General features: G+C 35.9%; 2 protein-coding genes across 2 annotated transcripts in view; one reads left to right on the forward strand and one right to left on the reverse strand.

Annotated features, from left to right (window-relative positions):
• Positions 1 to 1,540: 1,540 nt before the first annotated feature.
• LOC123321930 (ras-related protein Rap1) lies at positions 1,541 to 6,243 on the reverse strand. Its single transcript, XM_044909738.1, has 6 exons — positions 6,107 to 6,243; positions 5,853 to 5,922; positions 4,879 to 5,085; positions 4,688 to 4,816; positions 3,440 to 3,592; positions 1,541 to 3,145 (listed from the first exon to the last, which is right to left on the reverse strand). Exons 3-6 carry the CDS (start codon positions 5,059 to 5,061, stop codon positions 3,056 to 3,058), a joined length of 555 nt encoding a protein of 184 aa, XP_044765673.1. The 5' UTR covers positions 5,062 to 5,085; positions 5,853 to 5,922; positions 6,107 to 6,243; the 3' UTR covers positions 1,541 to 3,055.
• Positions 6,244 to 16,650: 10,407 nt separating this feature from the next.
• LOC123321928 (neuronal acetylcholine receptor subunit alpha-7) overlaps positions 16,651 to 17,897 on the forward strand; it is a 79,981-nt gene continuing 78,734 nt past the window's right edge. Inside the window, exon 1 of the mRNA XM_044909737.1 lies at positions 16,651 to 17,130. Coding sequence (XP_044765672.1) covers positions 17,034 to 17,130 — 97 coding nt within the window. The 5' untranslated portion in view covers positions 16,651 to 17,033. The remainder of the gene's footprint in view (positions 17,131 to 17,897) is intronic.

A 17,897-nucleotide genomic window follows, 5' to 3' on the forward strand; every position in this document is an offset into this window, starting at 1 on the left:
AAAATCTTAAAAATCGAACATCATTAGCCAGTCAAGAAATTTTCAATAAGGAATGCTCAGATAACTTCTAGAAATATATCAGGACTAATAAGCTTCAGGCTTCCCACATAACGGATACACAAAATCTGCTATCTGTAACTCAGTTCAAACTTACACATCTGAATGCAAATGGCAAATAGTGAACTAAATATTAGTGAAAAAAACTTATACCGATATTATATCATATAGTCTGCTGTTCATATAATTTATTATTGATGTACGTAATCAACATACAATTATTGGCTTATTTAATGTTTCACTCTGGAATGAGCAACGATATTTTTGAGCTATTTACTCATTAAAATAATTATATAAAAAAGATCACCTATCTATATCAACTGCATTTACTTTTCTATAGAAAAATATGTTCACGGAAATTCCGAATACAACCATGTATTCATGGAAAGTTGAAAAAACTCAAAAGTACCACAGTAGCAATTGTAATATATATATTTATATATACTTACTTATAGTAAGTAACGTTCAAAAAAATTCGATGCCAATCAGGCTACTGATATTGAGGATCTTTGCCTAAGCGTAATGCTTATGATTTTTCGCCCGCTGAAAATATGTAACATATCAATTTCTAGCGTAATTTTAGATGTGAAAACGTTTAAAAAAAATTCCTAGCAGTTTTCGCAGTCTTCGAAACGCTTATTTGATAGTTTCATCAAATTCGAAATGTTATAGTAGAAGCTAAGCATTACGTTCATGCAGATTATTATCGTTCCATCGCCTACTTGACGACGACTTTTTTATGAACGCTCGTTTTATATATGTATATATATATATAAGGTGTGATGTCTAGGACATTTCATTTGAAGAAAAATTATTTGTGTAGTAGATTACAGGACCTCGTTTTAAATTATCCTTCGTGTCACAATAATAATTGAGAAATACGTAAAACTACATCACAAATTAAATTAAGAAAGATTTTATTTTGGAAATATACTTCGAAAATGATGACAATATGTGTTAGGAATATAATTAATAGGAGCGACGATTAAAATTGACAATTATCTTGTATTTTTCATGAAATTGTGGTTCAATATTGTAACCTGAGTGTCTGGTCCAATTTCAATAAGATCGAACATATTATTCAAATTACAATTGATTATCGATCACCTAGAAATAGCCTATTTTTTTTCGAGAATATCGCTCAACATGTTTCGGTTTAGTCTCAAAGAACTAACAATCACGGTCATTTCAATTAGTTTATACAAGTTTTATCTAAGAAGAATCGGTCACACAGCCTGTAGAATGAAGTGAAAAAAAATTGAGAAACGATAAATTGAACTTTTCGCATTCGAGTAGAATCATCTGCTCTGACAATCCTTGTAGAAGTGACAGCATGTAAAATAATATATTTTTTGTATATAAGCCTGTTGCATAGTTATTTCCAACAAGAAATACGGATGTATCTTATAAGGTGCCTTTTCGATTTTCTTCCTGTGTATTGTCGACTCTTATATAATAAAGATTCTCACAAACTTTTCAACTGTTCATAAATAATCGTTTATTTCAAGCAAATCAAAAATAATTAAAAAATATAATGAATGAAAAATTGTCCAGCATCTGCGAACTCATCAAATTATACATTTAGATATTGCATGTACATAGTTTTATCAAGAAATTGCGAAGAGAAGTTTTGATTGCTTCAGTGTTATGCAGTCCGTCAAAAATTATTATCTCTTGTAATAAGACATGGCATTCTGGCACTGACTATTAAGTATAACAATGAAATCGACCATTATTAAATGAAAGTGTAGATGTGAATATTCTCTCCAATTCGCAAAGCATAAAATAAGAAAAAAATTTATTACAAAATTTATCAAATATTATAAGATGTTTGCCATAAGAAAATTGAATGTCTTTACAGGGTGTTTACAATTTATGTTCACATCTAAAAACGACCAATGTACAAAGTTGGAGGTAAGTAAATACTTTGTACTTTACTTGGGAGTAAATACCTAATTTTGCAAACACCCTCAAGGTATTTACTTCAAAAGAAAACTGAATAGACAATTCAGGCTAATAAGTTACTCAACTCTTCCCTTTTTTAAATGAAAATGTTGTTGAAAAAGTGTCCAGAATTGAAATCTAGTTTTTTTTTTAATCTCGAATTATATAAATAGTTATGGCAGAGTTTTACTTGGATATTTATCCCTGTAAATGGTATCAGCGAAGAACAGCTTTTTCAGTTTTGAAGTAAATTACAATAAAATGGTAAAAAACATTTCGATAATGATTTCAAATTAAAAATTCACTGAAGTGAATCAGATTTTTGACAAGAGTTCAGATTTGAATACCTTACTTTTTTGGATGAATTGTAGTTTCCAAGTTTCTGACTCCACCTTGGAAGAAAAAAGGGAATTTTTTGTGGAAAAATAATTTCAGCGATTTTTCTACTTTCATAATCAATGTTTTTTGTGGAACATACTGAAATAATAAGAAGTTTTAAGAAGTATATTCAGAAGGTTCAATCAGATAATAGGAAACTACAATAAAAATTTATTTTTGCACAATCATGCAAGTGCTTTAACTACAATCAAAATATTTTTTCAAACATAAATTTTGCAATATAATTGACAACTAAAGCCATTGCTGCTGATAAAAGTAACAAGTCAAAACATAGGCAGAATGTGCCTAGTTGTCATTTCACAAAGCAGAAATTTGAAGGAATCTTGAAGAATTACGAAGTTGTATTGTCCCTTGGATAGTCTTAGCATGAACGCAGCGCAAACCATTGATTCACATCCCTATATCTATTTGACACCACTTAATTGGCAGTTAGATCTCAGAATACCCTATCACTAAGTAGACTTCCAACTATAATCAATAACAACCTTGAATTGAAAAAATTTAACGGACATAAATTGCGTAAATTCAATTTTATGAAAGGGCTAATGGCCCTCGCCAAAAAGGCTCCTTGTCCGCACTTGCCTAATCACATTGTCTTACAATTAAGTCTTGAAATCTTTAAACTTATTTTTTGGTTCCAAATATTTTTTTTATCTTATAGAAGCACACAAATTGATTTCTTCTTCTGTTTTTGTTTCTTCTCCGGCGATTTCTTATTGATTTGCCGTACTAGATCATAGAATATCTGAAAAAAAAAGGAAAATATTCATGTTATTCATATTCATTCCACATAAAAATTTATATTTGATATATCTATTATATCATACAATTCAAATCCCAACCTGAAAATACATTCGAATAAGTCTGCCAAATAAAAATTTGAATTCTGGATATTTGAATGATGGAACCTATATCACTTGAATATAATAGCAGTTTCAAGTTCTGATTGAAATGTTCAATGGCAAAGCTACAATTATCATTGAAACAACAGTGGCCTACAGAAAAAAAATTGAATGTTCATTGCAAAGGAAATACTTACATCGATTACATTTATTTTAGCTTTGGCAGAAGTTTCCATAAAGGCACAGTTGAACTGGCGTGACAGATTTATACCTTGATCTTTACCTACTACCCGTTCTTCCTCTAGATCGCACTTGTTTCCAACTAGGACCATTGGCACATCATCAGTATCCTATTAGAAACAAATAATTTTACAGCAACTAAATGAGTATTAAGCCAAGCAAAAAGCGAACTCGGTTTCTCTCAAATGCGGCACACTCTCTCAAAGGGCACTAGGAAGCTTCGAAGAATTTTGTGTTTCATTTATATTTTTGTCTGTGACGTTATGTGAGGAGAATATCTCTTATCTTGGTTAGGTTAAAAGTACTGTTAGTACAATAACCCTCTATGATGAGTACAGGCTTTTTATCATATGAAATGGAAGAGTTCTCATAGCCGTTATCAATAAAAATAAATGTTGAACTAAAACCGCAACCTTCTTGCAAGGCCTGGTTATTAGCAAGCAATTTATATATTAAATCTTAGTCACCCAACATTGATATAATATCTAAAAATCCATTTTCCTCAGTACTTCCTGTTTATGAAATGTAAAATGATAAATTTGAAATGATTAAAAATCTGATTCATCGAACATAAGGAAAACTACTGTGAAGTTGATATGGATGTCCTTTAGGAAGTTAATTTGAAAACTCCTTGAAAGGACTCTATATATGGATATATCACAAAAGGAAAAAATGAAGGTATAGTATCTAATTCTCTAATATCTTCATTTCATATGATGACTAACTCACTTGGAAACAGAAATTAGTGAATTCCACATATTATCTAAACAGGAAGTTTGATATAATATTTGATAACCGTCCCGTAAGAATCAGGCAATTGGAATTGAAAATTTACCAAACATGAGGATATAAAATAGAGAAAAAGAATCTCTTAGACATCTACTATTCAACAAGGGTTTCTTCAAATTCATATTGGTTTGAAATGGAATGAAAATAATTCATGAACAAAGCATAACGCGAATGAGCTTATTTTAGGATATCAAGGCCTAAATTTGAATTTTTCTTGTTGATATAGCTAGAAACTGAATTGTGTAAATAACGACAGATACGTGTTGAAATTTTGATGGAAGTGAAGCTGTATGACTTCTTATGAAGTCGTAGCAACCAAAAGGAATTACAACAGGTTACTCGACAATAAATTAATGCAAAATTCAACTGAGCTCACGAAGGTACCCAAGAATATCCAGTAATGCTGAAAGAATTACCTTCACTCTTAAAATTTGCTCTCTTAAATCTTGTAGATCATTGAATGTCGATTGTGCGGTGATTGAATAAACCAAAACAAATCCTTGGCCATTCTTCATATATAAATCTCTCATGGCTGTGAATTGTTCCTGAAGAAAATCAAACGGAAATATCAATATTATATTGTAAACTCCTACATTTTTCAACTCACCGTTCCTGCAGTATCCAAAATTTCTAACATGCATTGTTGTCCATCTACTTCAACCTGTTTCCGGTAACTATCTTCTATGGTGGGATCATATTTCTCTACAAATACCCCCTGTACAAACTGAACTGTGAGTGCAGATTTCCCTACACCACCAGAACCTAAGACAACTATTTTGTATTCACGCATTTTTGATGATGCTCAACTAATAATCTGAAAAAAAGAACTAGTTTCATTCAGGTCAATGTTCAATATCAAAAGTGAGGCTTTACAACAAGTGTTCGAAGAATACCCAATTCTTCATGCAATAACACTTTCAGTCGTAATGATAGAGAAACTTTTGAAAATATGGTCTCTACAGTTTAAGTGAAGTAGAACATCTAGAATAAACTCACAAATATGTGGACTAATTGAGGCAATTTGCAAATTTCACAGTTGTGACTTCATGCAACACCTACTTTAACGAAGGTTAAACGTGTTTTGAAAATATTTCGAACAAAATGACACAATAAATAGTTGATGGATTATTGTTTCGAATAATCAGCAAGTGCCACAGGCAAGATATTTGCTGCAATTCTACCTCACTTTGTTGATGGTAGCTACCTTTTAATGACCAGTTCGAATTCGATAAACAAAGAAATGACTAATGTCTTATAAGGTGTTCGGAAACGAAATTCCGAATCAAAATTATAAATGAAAACAATTAAATGTAAATGACGGAATGAAAGCAATTAGATTAATGGATATACTCACACAAAATGTGAACATAATTTAGAACTTTTAGGCGAGGGATTGGTTATGTCCAATAAGACATAGCAATTTTGATGATTAATTCTGAAGGCATGCAATTACACGAATGACGAAAAACTGAAAGCATTCGTATTGGGCTCTGAAAGGGGACAAATAGAGCCAACCCTATTCTTGATTAAGCTTCGCCCTAATATTATCCATTAAAATGAAATTATAGGAAAAATACTTACATTTGTTTCTATCTTTCCTCAATAAACTTCCTTCTACCAACGTTGGTTATTGTTGGAGCAGTACACTTCACTAAAATTAACGTCAATTGATCAAGTTTGTAAATCACTTCAAATATACACTTTCATAGCTTCATGAAACGAGTCACCGGGATAATTCTACGTTTTCTTATTCACTCGCACAAAAAACGGCAATGTCATAATCCCTTCAAACTTTTGATGATTTGGTACGAATAAGTTCGAAACAGGTAACTTACCGTAGTTTTTATACCGTTACTTTTGGAATCGAATCGGGCGATGCCTTTGATTAATAAAACTTAGCTGCTAGAGCTGGCAACTTATGATGACCCCCCCTTAGAACACAGCCGTAACATAAGAGTAGCGTAAGTTAAGTTCATTTCGTTATCTGGAGCCCTGTACCACCGCACCCGTCGGTATTACAGACCCCTATTTTCCATCACCCACGTACTGTCACCAAAGCGCCCGGTAAATTCGAAACTAGACGATCTATCTTCCCGTTAAGAGCTTCCAGAAAACGGCCCGGAAAAGTACTTTTTTCTCTTTCAATCTTATTTTTTTTACGATCGAGTACAACCAATTAGCTTCCCAAACGAAAAAATTTAATATAATCATACACATTTGAAACACAACGGGTGCTGCCATCAGTGCCGAAGATGTGAACTACTGCTAGTAATTGAAGAATAAACCGCTAGATGACGCCACGATCAATTTCAACTATGCAGAATACTGCAACTATGCAGAATACTGCATAGTCGGGGTGATGAGGAATTCATAGATGGCGCGAAGCTTCACAAAAAGACGCTGGCAACCAATCATTCATCGATTCATTGATATATAAAGATTGTAGGTTGTAGGCACTAGCCGAAAGTACTAACGAGAGTACTACTTCCCCGTTACTAAAAGGGAAAATATACAAAGACATGCCATTTTCCACAATAATTTGAATTACGAAAATATCAGGGGAGAGGTTTGAAACAGAGCTGATTGAAAAAAGGAGTTTTGGCTTGATGAATGCTTTTTTAGGTGATACAGAAATTAAGGGTAGAAGAAAGGTTCAAGGAGGTGAGTTCTCTTGAATTCTTGAACAGTCGAAGTTTTAGCAAGAACACAAACGCTTTCCCTACATTTGTTATTACTTGGAAAGTTGGGAAGGGATCATAATATCCCTTATAATTTTTAGCAGAAGCATTATAAAATTAAGTTCATGAAACGAGATCGTTCCTGGAAAAGTCTGGGCTTCCGGAGTAACAGAAAACTGCTGAAATATCTTCCCTCCCTTTGATAAATGAAAACTTCGTTTTCGAACTTTCGGGGGTGAATATTCGACGATGTTTTTTCCGTCTGTTTAACATTTTAAGAAAGTTCTTCGAATATTCCTTGTACCTACTTCTTGTACTCTATTGGAGTTCATTTCGGGAATTCGAAACTTTCTTGCAACCGAAAAATTAGCGAACGTATCGAATTTGATCCGGAACAAAATTTTATGAACTGAACATTCAAGATTATCGCATAAAACACCATGTTGACCTCACAGATCACATACATAATGATGAGTTAAATTTACCCCAGATGAATATAAGATATGATTCAAAACAATCCAACAATAGGTTCTCATTACGCAGAAAAAATTAGACCACGATGATTTTTTATAATACTCAGATCTGGAATTCCGCAAAATCGTTTTGTGGTAGGTACAGGCTGGCCAGATCAACAAGGAACAGTCATTATCAGGAAGTGCGTCAATATTTTCTCCATTTCCTAGGCATAATTTTCTAATCGCATGAATAATTCAATTTTTATCTATCCATAAATGCAATGGTATATGCCCAAGTGACTTACTTTGAATTATATATAACTTGTGAATCACCCACCACATTTTTGTGTGTGTGTGTGGCAAATACGGTTAGACGTGCTATGATTGATTGAGTTTTATTAGTGTAGTTAATTCGGCAGTTAACACTAACAAATACGTTTTCTGCGGAAATTTGAATCGCATCAAGAACCTCGTTAATCACGATAAAATTCATTATTCATTCCTCTCTCGTGTTTCCTTGCAATAAGTGACGTCACGTCAACTGTTGAGTCATATCCACACACCTTGAATGTGTGTTTAATCTTTAACCGATATGAAAACTGAATAACATCGCGTTATTCCACCTATAATACCAAGTGAAATTTATGAGATGGACTCGATTCATGGACCATTTCTATAAGGAAAAACGGAACTGATTCTGAACTAATAAATCTTTTTTTTCTACAGTGCTCTGATGGAAATATGTGTAGTAATTGCAAAATGGCTCTAATCTTGAAGACCCAAAAGGGTATTGTTTCGCCAATGTCGTTTTTGGCTTGAGGAAAGTCGGTTAAAGTTTTAACACACAGTAGAGGAGATACACTTTTAGCTTTGAGTTGTAGATGTGCTTGCCTTTGATATAGTGTCGAGGAATCACCGATTTAGATGAGAGATGTGGATCAAAATGTTAAAATTTTTTCGAGAGTAACCGAAATGATGACCTGACCATTTTTGGCATCGTGGTCAATCACGCAGGTTGATTATTGTGAAAGAAACGACTTGCACCTACTGGGGAAATGTTAAATTATCAAATTCCTACCCGGAAACCTTCGATGGAATGTTCAGTTCCAATTAAGACAAAGATGTAGTCGCCTTATTAATTCTTCGTGAATGAAATATTGCGGGTAAACCCCGTTTCAACGGCGGATTGAACAATTAGGTATATCATGCTCGGATTCCTGCTATAGATCGAAACTTATCAGAAAGCCAAATTCGGTGCAATCGCAAAATTGCTATAGCTATTTCAATCGTATCGAAATCGATCAGATAAATTTCTATATTTGGTACGGATACTAACGCTGCAAGTTATACAAAGCATATTTTATTGTGTTATTGGTTGATTGCCTGTTGGAATCGAGCACGAACAGAAAAAACGCCTCTTTTGATTCAGTAGGAAATCGATTTGAAAAACTGTCCGTATTCCCATATTTGCGATTTCCAATGATGATCCTTGATAATAGCTTCGACTATATCTCTATAACTCAATGATAATAGTGAAAGTACCATATTTCAACTTTCTGGTAATTCACCCCTTTTCAAACGGCTCTGTCTTTTTAACCGAAGAGAAATTGATGAAACATGAATGAATTATTCTTTGTAGTCTCTATGCCATTCGCTATTTAAAGTTTTAATACTTATTCTATGAGATTTTTTCACAATATGAAGTAGTTCGAGGAAATTATATCAAAGAGAGGAACCACATAATAAACCTACGTGGAAAAATTTGAAGCGTTTTTCATCGAAATATAGAAGAAGACGAGAGCCAACGAAATCCGTATTTTCTGACGATAATAGAAATACAAAAGAGAATCTACTAACTCAATATTTGAGCACAGATAGGCTTCAGTTAAATCCCAAAATGAAACGCTGTAAATTTAATTCAGTAGTTTAATATTGCATAGCCAGTGTTCGCCGTATATACCCTATATTTTAACCTTATCTCCGGCCCACAAAAAGAAAATCAACCAGAACCGGCATCGTGGATTAATGCAGCGAAATTGTGAAAGGGAAAAATTAGTTTTTTTCGGTTCGCTTTAAATCACATCGAAACTTTGTCAAACTCTTTTTGTTTGTTGAACTAATGGATAGAAAATCAAGCGAATACTGAAATTCAGACAGGCGAAATGATGATAGGAATCTTTTAAAGAAAATTCACCTGATCAACATACCTCTGTGCAAAGAAATCGATCGAGATCCAAGAAGAATCGAAGAATGTGCTCCAAAACCAGACATATATTAAATACCTGAGAGGTTACTGCCATCAACAAACCTGTTTCTTCAAGTCTATGAGTAAAAAACCCTTCAAAACCATGAATTTTATTCCCAATGAATGAAATGAAAATGAGAGTCAGTTAGTAGGAAGTCTAATATACGATTTTTTCGTTTCACTAATCGATTTTCCAGTCAGTAAAAGAGCTGAGAAATCTGAGGACAGTGGGTTGACTTTGAGCCAGAGTTTGCTCAGAGCTATATCCAGTAGTTAACCAGCCAGAAGAAGCTTGGTCGATTTTTTTTGAATAATCTTCGAATATGTGGTGGCATCTGGATTATCTGGATCATAGCTTCTTTATAGTGACTGGGTCAACCGCTTTTTTCATCTTCCCCAAATGCCCACTCCCTTGGAAGGTTTTTCTATCGCCGAAATTACAATTCGGGCATAATTCTAGCCGGATAAAATCCCTAATCTCACCCCCATAATCTGCCACAAGTTGAATCTAATCCCCGGAACCAAAGTCCGACAATTACATATCAATCTTTTTTTTTTTCACGCACAAGGAAGTCGGATATAAGCCCGATAATGAACCAACTATGTTATTTCCCCTTGTTTCTACCACACTATAATTGACAATTAGAGCATTCGGATCCAGTCTGGCCTAGAAAATCGAATCACGACCGCAAAGAAACATCGATTCGACGGAGGACCGTTTCAACTTAGTTTTCCACCGCAACTTCCCGGAATGGAGGGCCGAACTGGACCGGATTTTTTGCAGATTGGATATATTCGATTCCGCAACGTATTTTCAACGGTGCCAATCGAAAAAATGCCACGGAAAGGACCTCAGAACCTTCCCGAAGAAATGTTCACAGTTGACGTTTTAAGTCAGGTAGATTTTCAACAATAAGTGGAAAAAATCCAGAAAAACCTCTTCGTATAGCAAAAGAGATACCTAAAATATCCCATGGAATCAAGAGATTTACAGTTTCACTCGGGAAACACCCCTCAGATGATTCTTTGTGGAAGTTGCAAAATGGCGAAGGAGCCGCTCGTGACAGACCATCAAGTTTCTACATTGAATGACTCGTTCCATTGAGGTTTGGCTGGTATGAAATCTTGGCGAATTGTACGTGAAGAACCCAAGCGATGGACTCGATAAGAATCATTGAAGAATTCTTCGCCCACCCCACGATTTAACATCCCCCAATTATAGGAAATATGGCGAGGAGCAGTATCCCATTCATTCCGAACCGTCTACCGTTGATGAGAATCCTCAATTCTATCCCGAATTTGGTAGCCTTAATGATAACTACGGGCGGAAAATCGTTCAGTCTGATACACTGGGAAGGGTCGGGCGAAAACGAATCGATTCCCGGAAGGAAACCACCTCAAAGTTGTGTTTGCACGAGTATATTGGAGTCGACGGCATAACAGCCGTAGGCTAAGATAGACGAAATGTGAAGTCTCTTTTTCGGAACAATCGATTTCACCCATTAACAGATCTGCTCGGTTGTAGGTGTTGTATCGAAGACAAAGGAGCCAGGAGGAACAACAAAGCAAGCTCGTACACGTGCATTATCTCCAAGGATTTCGCGATAGGTGGATATGGCCAAAGTCGCGGTCATGCACACGCAGGACGAAAGAGGAGAAAATAAGGACGAATTTTCAGGAAGTTCTGCGATTTTTCTGTGCATGGTCGCGAGTGGGAAGGATTCCATGGAATATGTGAAGTACACCAAAGAAAATTCGGGGATGAAAAGATCGAGAAGAATTACAACTACCACCCAGTCTTCAATAATCCTATTTTAAATTGAGCATTTTCTTCATATGTACTTGAAAAGTTTTTCATGCACTTTCTAGAAGGGGTTTTTGAAATGACAGCCCCAACTTCTTGTTCCAGAAGTGGATAGATCTTTGGTTGCTGGGGATACTTTGGTCAGTGATGTTTTTTTAACAAACTTTTTCCATGATTTGGTTAAACTTCGATGTAAAAACTCCTCGATGACAAAATCATCTTCAGCAACAAAAGGTCTCTTCATTTCTGTAACAAAAAGTTAGGGTTGCCATTTGAAAAACCACATTAGTGCCATCTAAGGAGAAGAACTTGTAAGTCTTGAGGTAACAATTATCATTTCATACATTTGTAGCATCCTTGAAATTCTAAAATTGTTGTAAATGCTTGCTGTTCATTAATTAAATAATCTACACTGGAAACACCGACTACGTAAGCATCAAGGGAATGTTGCAAATTGGTGAATGCGCCGGTTACGCGCGCCAACATTCAGATGTAAATTTTTTTAATAATCCCTGTTATGAGACGATCGAAATTTAGTTATTAATTGAGCTACTAAGGTACATGATTTTTCTAAGAGAACCTATCAAAAATTGCGTCCAATTAAACTTAAAAAAAACGCAAATTTCACACCCCCTTTCAGAAGCTCCTATTTGATGTGAAGAATAGGATGTTACTGATACGGAAAACGTGTAAAACAGGTCCGGCATAATAGATTCGTTCCGTTTTAAACGATAGCAACATTGAGTGGATAGAATGATGTATGTTCCACATATTTGGAAGTTTTGTCGATTGGCCTGACATTCCAGTCGAAAGTAACTACTGTATTAGCTCGAATCGATTTCGAAATAACGGAAAACGGCATGAGTTTCCGTCGCACGAACGGCATAAAGTTTATAATGGTCGCATTCAGCGGACGAAACAGTTGCGCAACTGTTACCAAACGCTAGCGGAAACGTTCGGTGACATATGCGCTACATTCTCAACACGTTCTGGAGCGGACGCCACTTTTGGGAGCGGCTTTGATTTGTGCTAGGTAGCGGTAGCGGAAAGGAGCTAAAGTTGGACTTGAACTGAGTAGGTAGTTGTTTATTTAGTGTGGAAGATGTACGAACTTGAGTTTGTTGAGGAAAATGAAATGAAAATGGATTGTAAGAAATAAAGATGAATGTTTAATAAATTATAGGAAATATACTGGAGCAAAAAATAATTCGTCAAAATTCTAGGTTATTTTTGTCACATAAAAATTGACTTAACCAGCACAAGGTTAACGAAACTTAAAAAATCCGTTTGTTTACGTCTTTCCTACAGACTTCTCAACTAATCAGCTGATAGTGACAGCTCGTTGGACTGCCTTATCCTATCTAGGCTTGCCAGCGAACGTTCAACATGTTCCCGACTGCTACCGCTACCGATGGGTAGCAGAAGCGCTTTGCGCTCCGTCCGCTGAATGCGACCAATGACAAAACAATTACGAAATTGTAACAGCGGGTTGGTGAAGTGCCGAGACCGAACAACTTCCCACCAAAGTAAGCTAACCGATTTCGACTTCTTTCCAAGCGGTCGATATCGAAGATGTTTTTTACTACCCCCCTGTTAATGATGGACTGATCTGCAATTGGCGCCGTGTAACATCGAATATACATACAAATATATGGAATATTTCAACATATTCATTCGAAAACACGCTTTATCGCTGTAAATCCAGTAGGTCGTATTCCGATTCACAGACTGGCGACTTTGTGTGGAAAGTCCGAATAATTACCACTTCCATTTCAGGCAGGATAGTGGCGAGCACCCCAGCATTACATTATATAAGCCCGCTACAGCCCAGTGAAACGAAAATGCCCGACAAACCGTGCTGGCGGATTTCGTGGTTGAACTTTCTGTTTGTTCCAACCTCTCTAGATCAATTACAATTTTGCCATCTACTCTTCTCTACGGAGATAATCAGCGGAATCGACTCTTATCATTTCACACTTGACGAATCTGACAAAACTGGTAGTAGGCGAATTTCACTCCGCGAATATTCCATCAATTTACATACAGAAACGGATTGAATGTAATGTATTCCAATGACGAGAGAAATTCGAGTCTTTTCCGGGAACCTCGCGGAGGAAATTCTAAAGCCCTTACGTATTTCTTATAAGTAGACTTTGTATTACAAATTTCGAATAAATCCCGGTTGGAATCGAGTATTCATAAAATAAAACACAATTACTGTAGGGGGCAACGGAAGCCTTTAATACGAAAAGATTTACTCGATTAATTGGTGTATTTTATGCGTCAAAATTTGCATTCAGATTGGCAATGCGAGTTCATCGTCCTTATTTGAGTTCAAATTCTATCACCTACGACGAGGATATTCAACCTATTCTTGTGTAAAACCCATTTTAGAAGTAGGAAATTACCTAGCCTGAAATGTATGCATTCGAAGCGACATTCCTTCGATACTCAATCGAAAAACAAAACAAACTAAAACTCTATAAACATCCTGAATGACCCACTAGGAATTGTTCACAGTTAATTGAATTCGGTTTCAGATATTCCTTCGGACTTGTTTCCATATTTTTCAATTACTTCGTCAGAGGGACGTTTTTGATGTGGATTGTTTGGATTCATTTGTGGGAATGCGGAAATTTCAACCGGTTTCTGTATGAACGGTGCATTTCTATGGAAGTCACAAAGTGCCTTGAGTTCAAGTCATTCGCATTCATATCAATACTGAATTATTGAAAAATTAGGTTTCCCTAATCAAACCTCATTCCAACCAAAAAGGTTTGCGTGTATTTGCTTCCTTAATGAATTCTTAGCATAAACATTGAATTACAAACTAGCAATCATGTTTGATTATCAGTTCAAACTGGTAATCATGTTGGATTGTCATTTCAAACTGGAAATTACCTATATATAATGGTCACTTTATGTGGCAATTAGGTATAAAGGTCAGTTAAAACTGGCAATTATGCTCAATTGTCAGTTCAAACTGGTAATTATTTTGGATTGTCGGTTAAAACTGGCAATTACCTATATATAATTGTCATTTTAGCTGGCAATAAGGTATAAAGGTCAGTTCAAACTGGCAATTATGTTTAATTGTCAGTTCAAACTGGTAATCATGTTGTATTGTCAGTTCAAACTGGCAATTACCTATATCTAATTGTCATTTTAACTGGCATTTAGGTATAAAGGTCAGTTCAAACTGGCAATTATGTTTAATTGTCAGTTCAAACTGGTAATTAGGTATGAAAGTCAGTTCAAACTGGCAATTACCTAAATATAATTGTCATTTTAACTGACAATTAGGTATAAAGGTCAGTTCAAACTGGCAATTATGTTTCATTGTCAGTTCAAAGTGGTAATCATGTTGGATTGTCATTTCAAACTGGCAATTACCTATATATAATTGTCATTTTAACTGGCATTTAGGTTTAAAGGTCAGTTCGAACTGGCAATTATGTTTAATTGTCAGTTCAAACTGGTAATTAGATATGAAAGTCAATTCAAACTGGCAATTACCTAAATATAATTGTCATTTTAACTGGCAATTAGGTATAAGGGTCAGTTCAAACTGGCAATTTTGTTTAATTGTCACTTCAAACTGGCAATTATGTTTAATTGTCAGTTCAAAGTGGTAATCATGTTGGATTGTCAGTTCAAACTGGCAATTACCTATATATAATTGTCATTTCAACTGACAATTAGGTATAACGGTCAGTTCAAATTGGCAATTATGTTTAAATGTCAGTTCAAACTGGTAATCATTTTGGATTGTCAGTTCAAACAGGCAATTACCTATATATAATTGTCATTTTAACTGGGAATTAGGTATGAAAGTCAGTTCAAACTGACAATTACCTAAATATACTTGTCATTTTAACTGGCAATTAGGTAAGGTCAGTTGAAACTGGTAATTATGTTTAATTACTAGTTCGAACCTTCGATTATGTACAATTACCAGTTCAAAATTCCCCGAGAAAACTGGAGCTCGACTGGTAATTTGAGTTTTGTCAAAAAAATTGTTAGCAGCAATATCCGTGGATCATTGGTGCAGTGGAAGAGGCGAAGATGCAAATACTAGGAATATAAACTATCGTGAGGAAGTTAGTAGTAGTTAGGAAGGAGTATTCAAATGTTCAGTGTTTGTTTTTCCTCTTCTCAGGTGATATTTTTCATATCATTTGAATTGACCTTTCTGATGAATTATTTTATTCTTAGATTTGACCACGCAGACATCTAGAAATTTCTTCGGTTATATTCAGGTTGAAATGATGGCTATTAAACCGGCCGAATTAACACGTGCAAGTTTCAGAGACGAATAATTTTTTCAGGATACCACTGTACTCTTCATTCGAATGTAGTTTCAACCGTAGTTGAAGCGGGGTAGTAGAGAGGCTCGCAAGTTTCCGTTCCAATTAAAAAAGTAACATGTGCGAAAAGGCAGAAGGAAGGAAAAATATTTCCAGCACTCTTCGGAAACTGTATTGAACGTGCTTTGGAATACGAGGCACATGCGGCAAATATATGAAGAAACGTCGAGGGGGGATGGTTGGATGCATGCGGCCGAAAGGGAAAATACAAAATGTGCAAGCTTTATCCGTTCCGGAACCGGATCAGACTCCAAGAATGAATATACCGGTTAAGAGACATCGATTACGGCGAATCGGCTGTAATTCATGGTAAGTGACGACAGTTAATTTCGAAGAATTTGATTTAGACCGTGAGGGGGGGAGCGGGAGGAGAAAAGCAAACCACCAACCGAATGTGACACAGGGTGCGTGGACGAAATAAGAGAGTGGGGATCCGGAACAAGAATGGAACCGGAGGTCAAAGGGTAAGGATGTGACGGTCGAGGAAAAAGCGTAAAAAAAATTGAAGCTGCCAAGATAGAGATACATCAATTAATCTGGTTTAAGTGGGAGAATTGCTATTAGCTATGGATGATATCCAGAATATCAATTAGGATGCAGGAAGAGACTAGGAAGAAAGAAAACAGGATTCGAAGGGCTCGCGCGATGCGGCAAGAAAGGGCTCATGCGCCGACTCTCATTGATCTACGGGGCCTATGGGGGAGTAGAGAGCTAAGACACACGTGACCGGGACAAAGGGTCGAGAGGGAGAGGGTGCGTGACAAGAGGAGAACAGGAGCAGGATTCGGACGTTTACTCTTGTCGCGCGCGCGGTTCATGTGACACAGCAGAGAATTTTACCGCTTCAAAAACGGGTAGTGGGCCGGCGGTAGCGCAGTTGCATTTCACGGAGCGTAACACGGGATGACTGTAGTATATAAATGTGCACAGTAAGCACGACTAGTCACTAAAATGAAGTAACTAACCGGAAATAACTGTCGGTCTCTGAGTTGCTAACACTTTTCCATATATGCATATACGCTTGTTAAAACAAGATTCCTAATCGCCTCTTATGTATACACGTTGAGGGTCAGCTGAACATTTTCGAATTATTGTGCCAAATGTTTTCGATAATAAGTCATAACCTAAAATCGGAGTAGGATTCCGGACTGAACTGAAATTCGTTTGATAACGTTCGATTTACGAGAGATCTCCTGCTAAAGTCTTCTTATCCATGGACAGGGGCATGCATCAACAATGCCAATTCTTCTTCGGTACCAGAGCACTGGCAGTCACCATTCTATTACACATCTTCCTGTCACTACCAGAGGGTATGATCACCACTTTTATTTATATCTTTTATTTACATCAAACGTTCCACGCACCTAGTCATGTGCTTCATTCATATCATAGTTGTAGCTAATTTTAGATATCCTATACCATCACTGCGTTCATCCCAGTTCCATCCCATTCAATTCCTTTTGAATGTTTTGCATCCCTTGTTTTAGAATAGACGATAAACATGCTTCTACCAACAATTTCACTAGTTTGATCATAAAAAACATATTCAGATGATTGTCGAGTAGGCAGAGACAAGCATATTTATCGTCGCCCTTTGAAAATGTGATTTTTTATGGCATTTCTCTTGAGTGAAATGGAAACTGGATTCATATGGGGGAATATTCACCCCATCTACAGAAATTTCATTTTCCCTTTATTCTATGTCGGGGAAAAAGAGGAGACAGGAAATGAAACCATCAGAAAGCTATACCAGCGTAAGGTTATCCAAAAAGATATATGGGACCTCAAGGCGAATACTGAGTAGACAACAGAGACTATTCTTAGAAATATTTAGGGGTTTTCATTCAAGGGTAGACGTACGAATGGGGTTCCTCACTGCCCTCCCTTCGTGGGAGCTATTGTTATCGCTGTTTATTTATTGATGCCTGAGTGTAAAGTAGTGAGAATGAGGCTCTATATTATTGGAACTTGATCATGTTTTGAAATTTCCTTTCGCATTTGCTTCTTTCCCTTGTATATTTCCATATTTCAGAATGGACGAATCAGAGAACGCAAAATTGTTAATTTCAACAATTGA

This window comes from Coccinella septempunctata, chromosome X, assembly GCF_907165205.1.
Source record: "Coccinella septempunctata chromosome X, icCocSept1.1, whole genome shotgun sequence".
NCBI lineage: Eukaryota > Metazoa > Arthropoda > Insecta > Coleoptera > Coccinellidae > Coccinella > Coccinella septempunctata.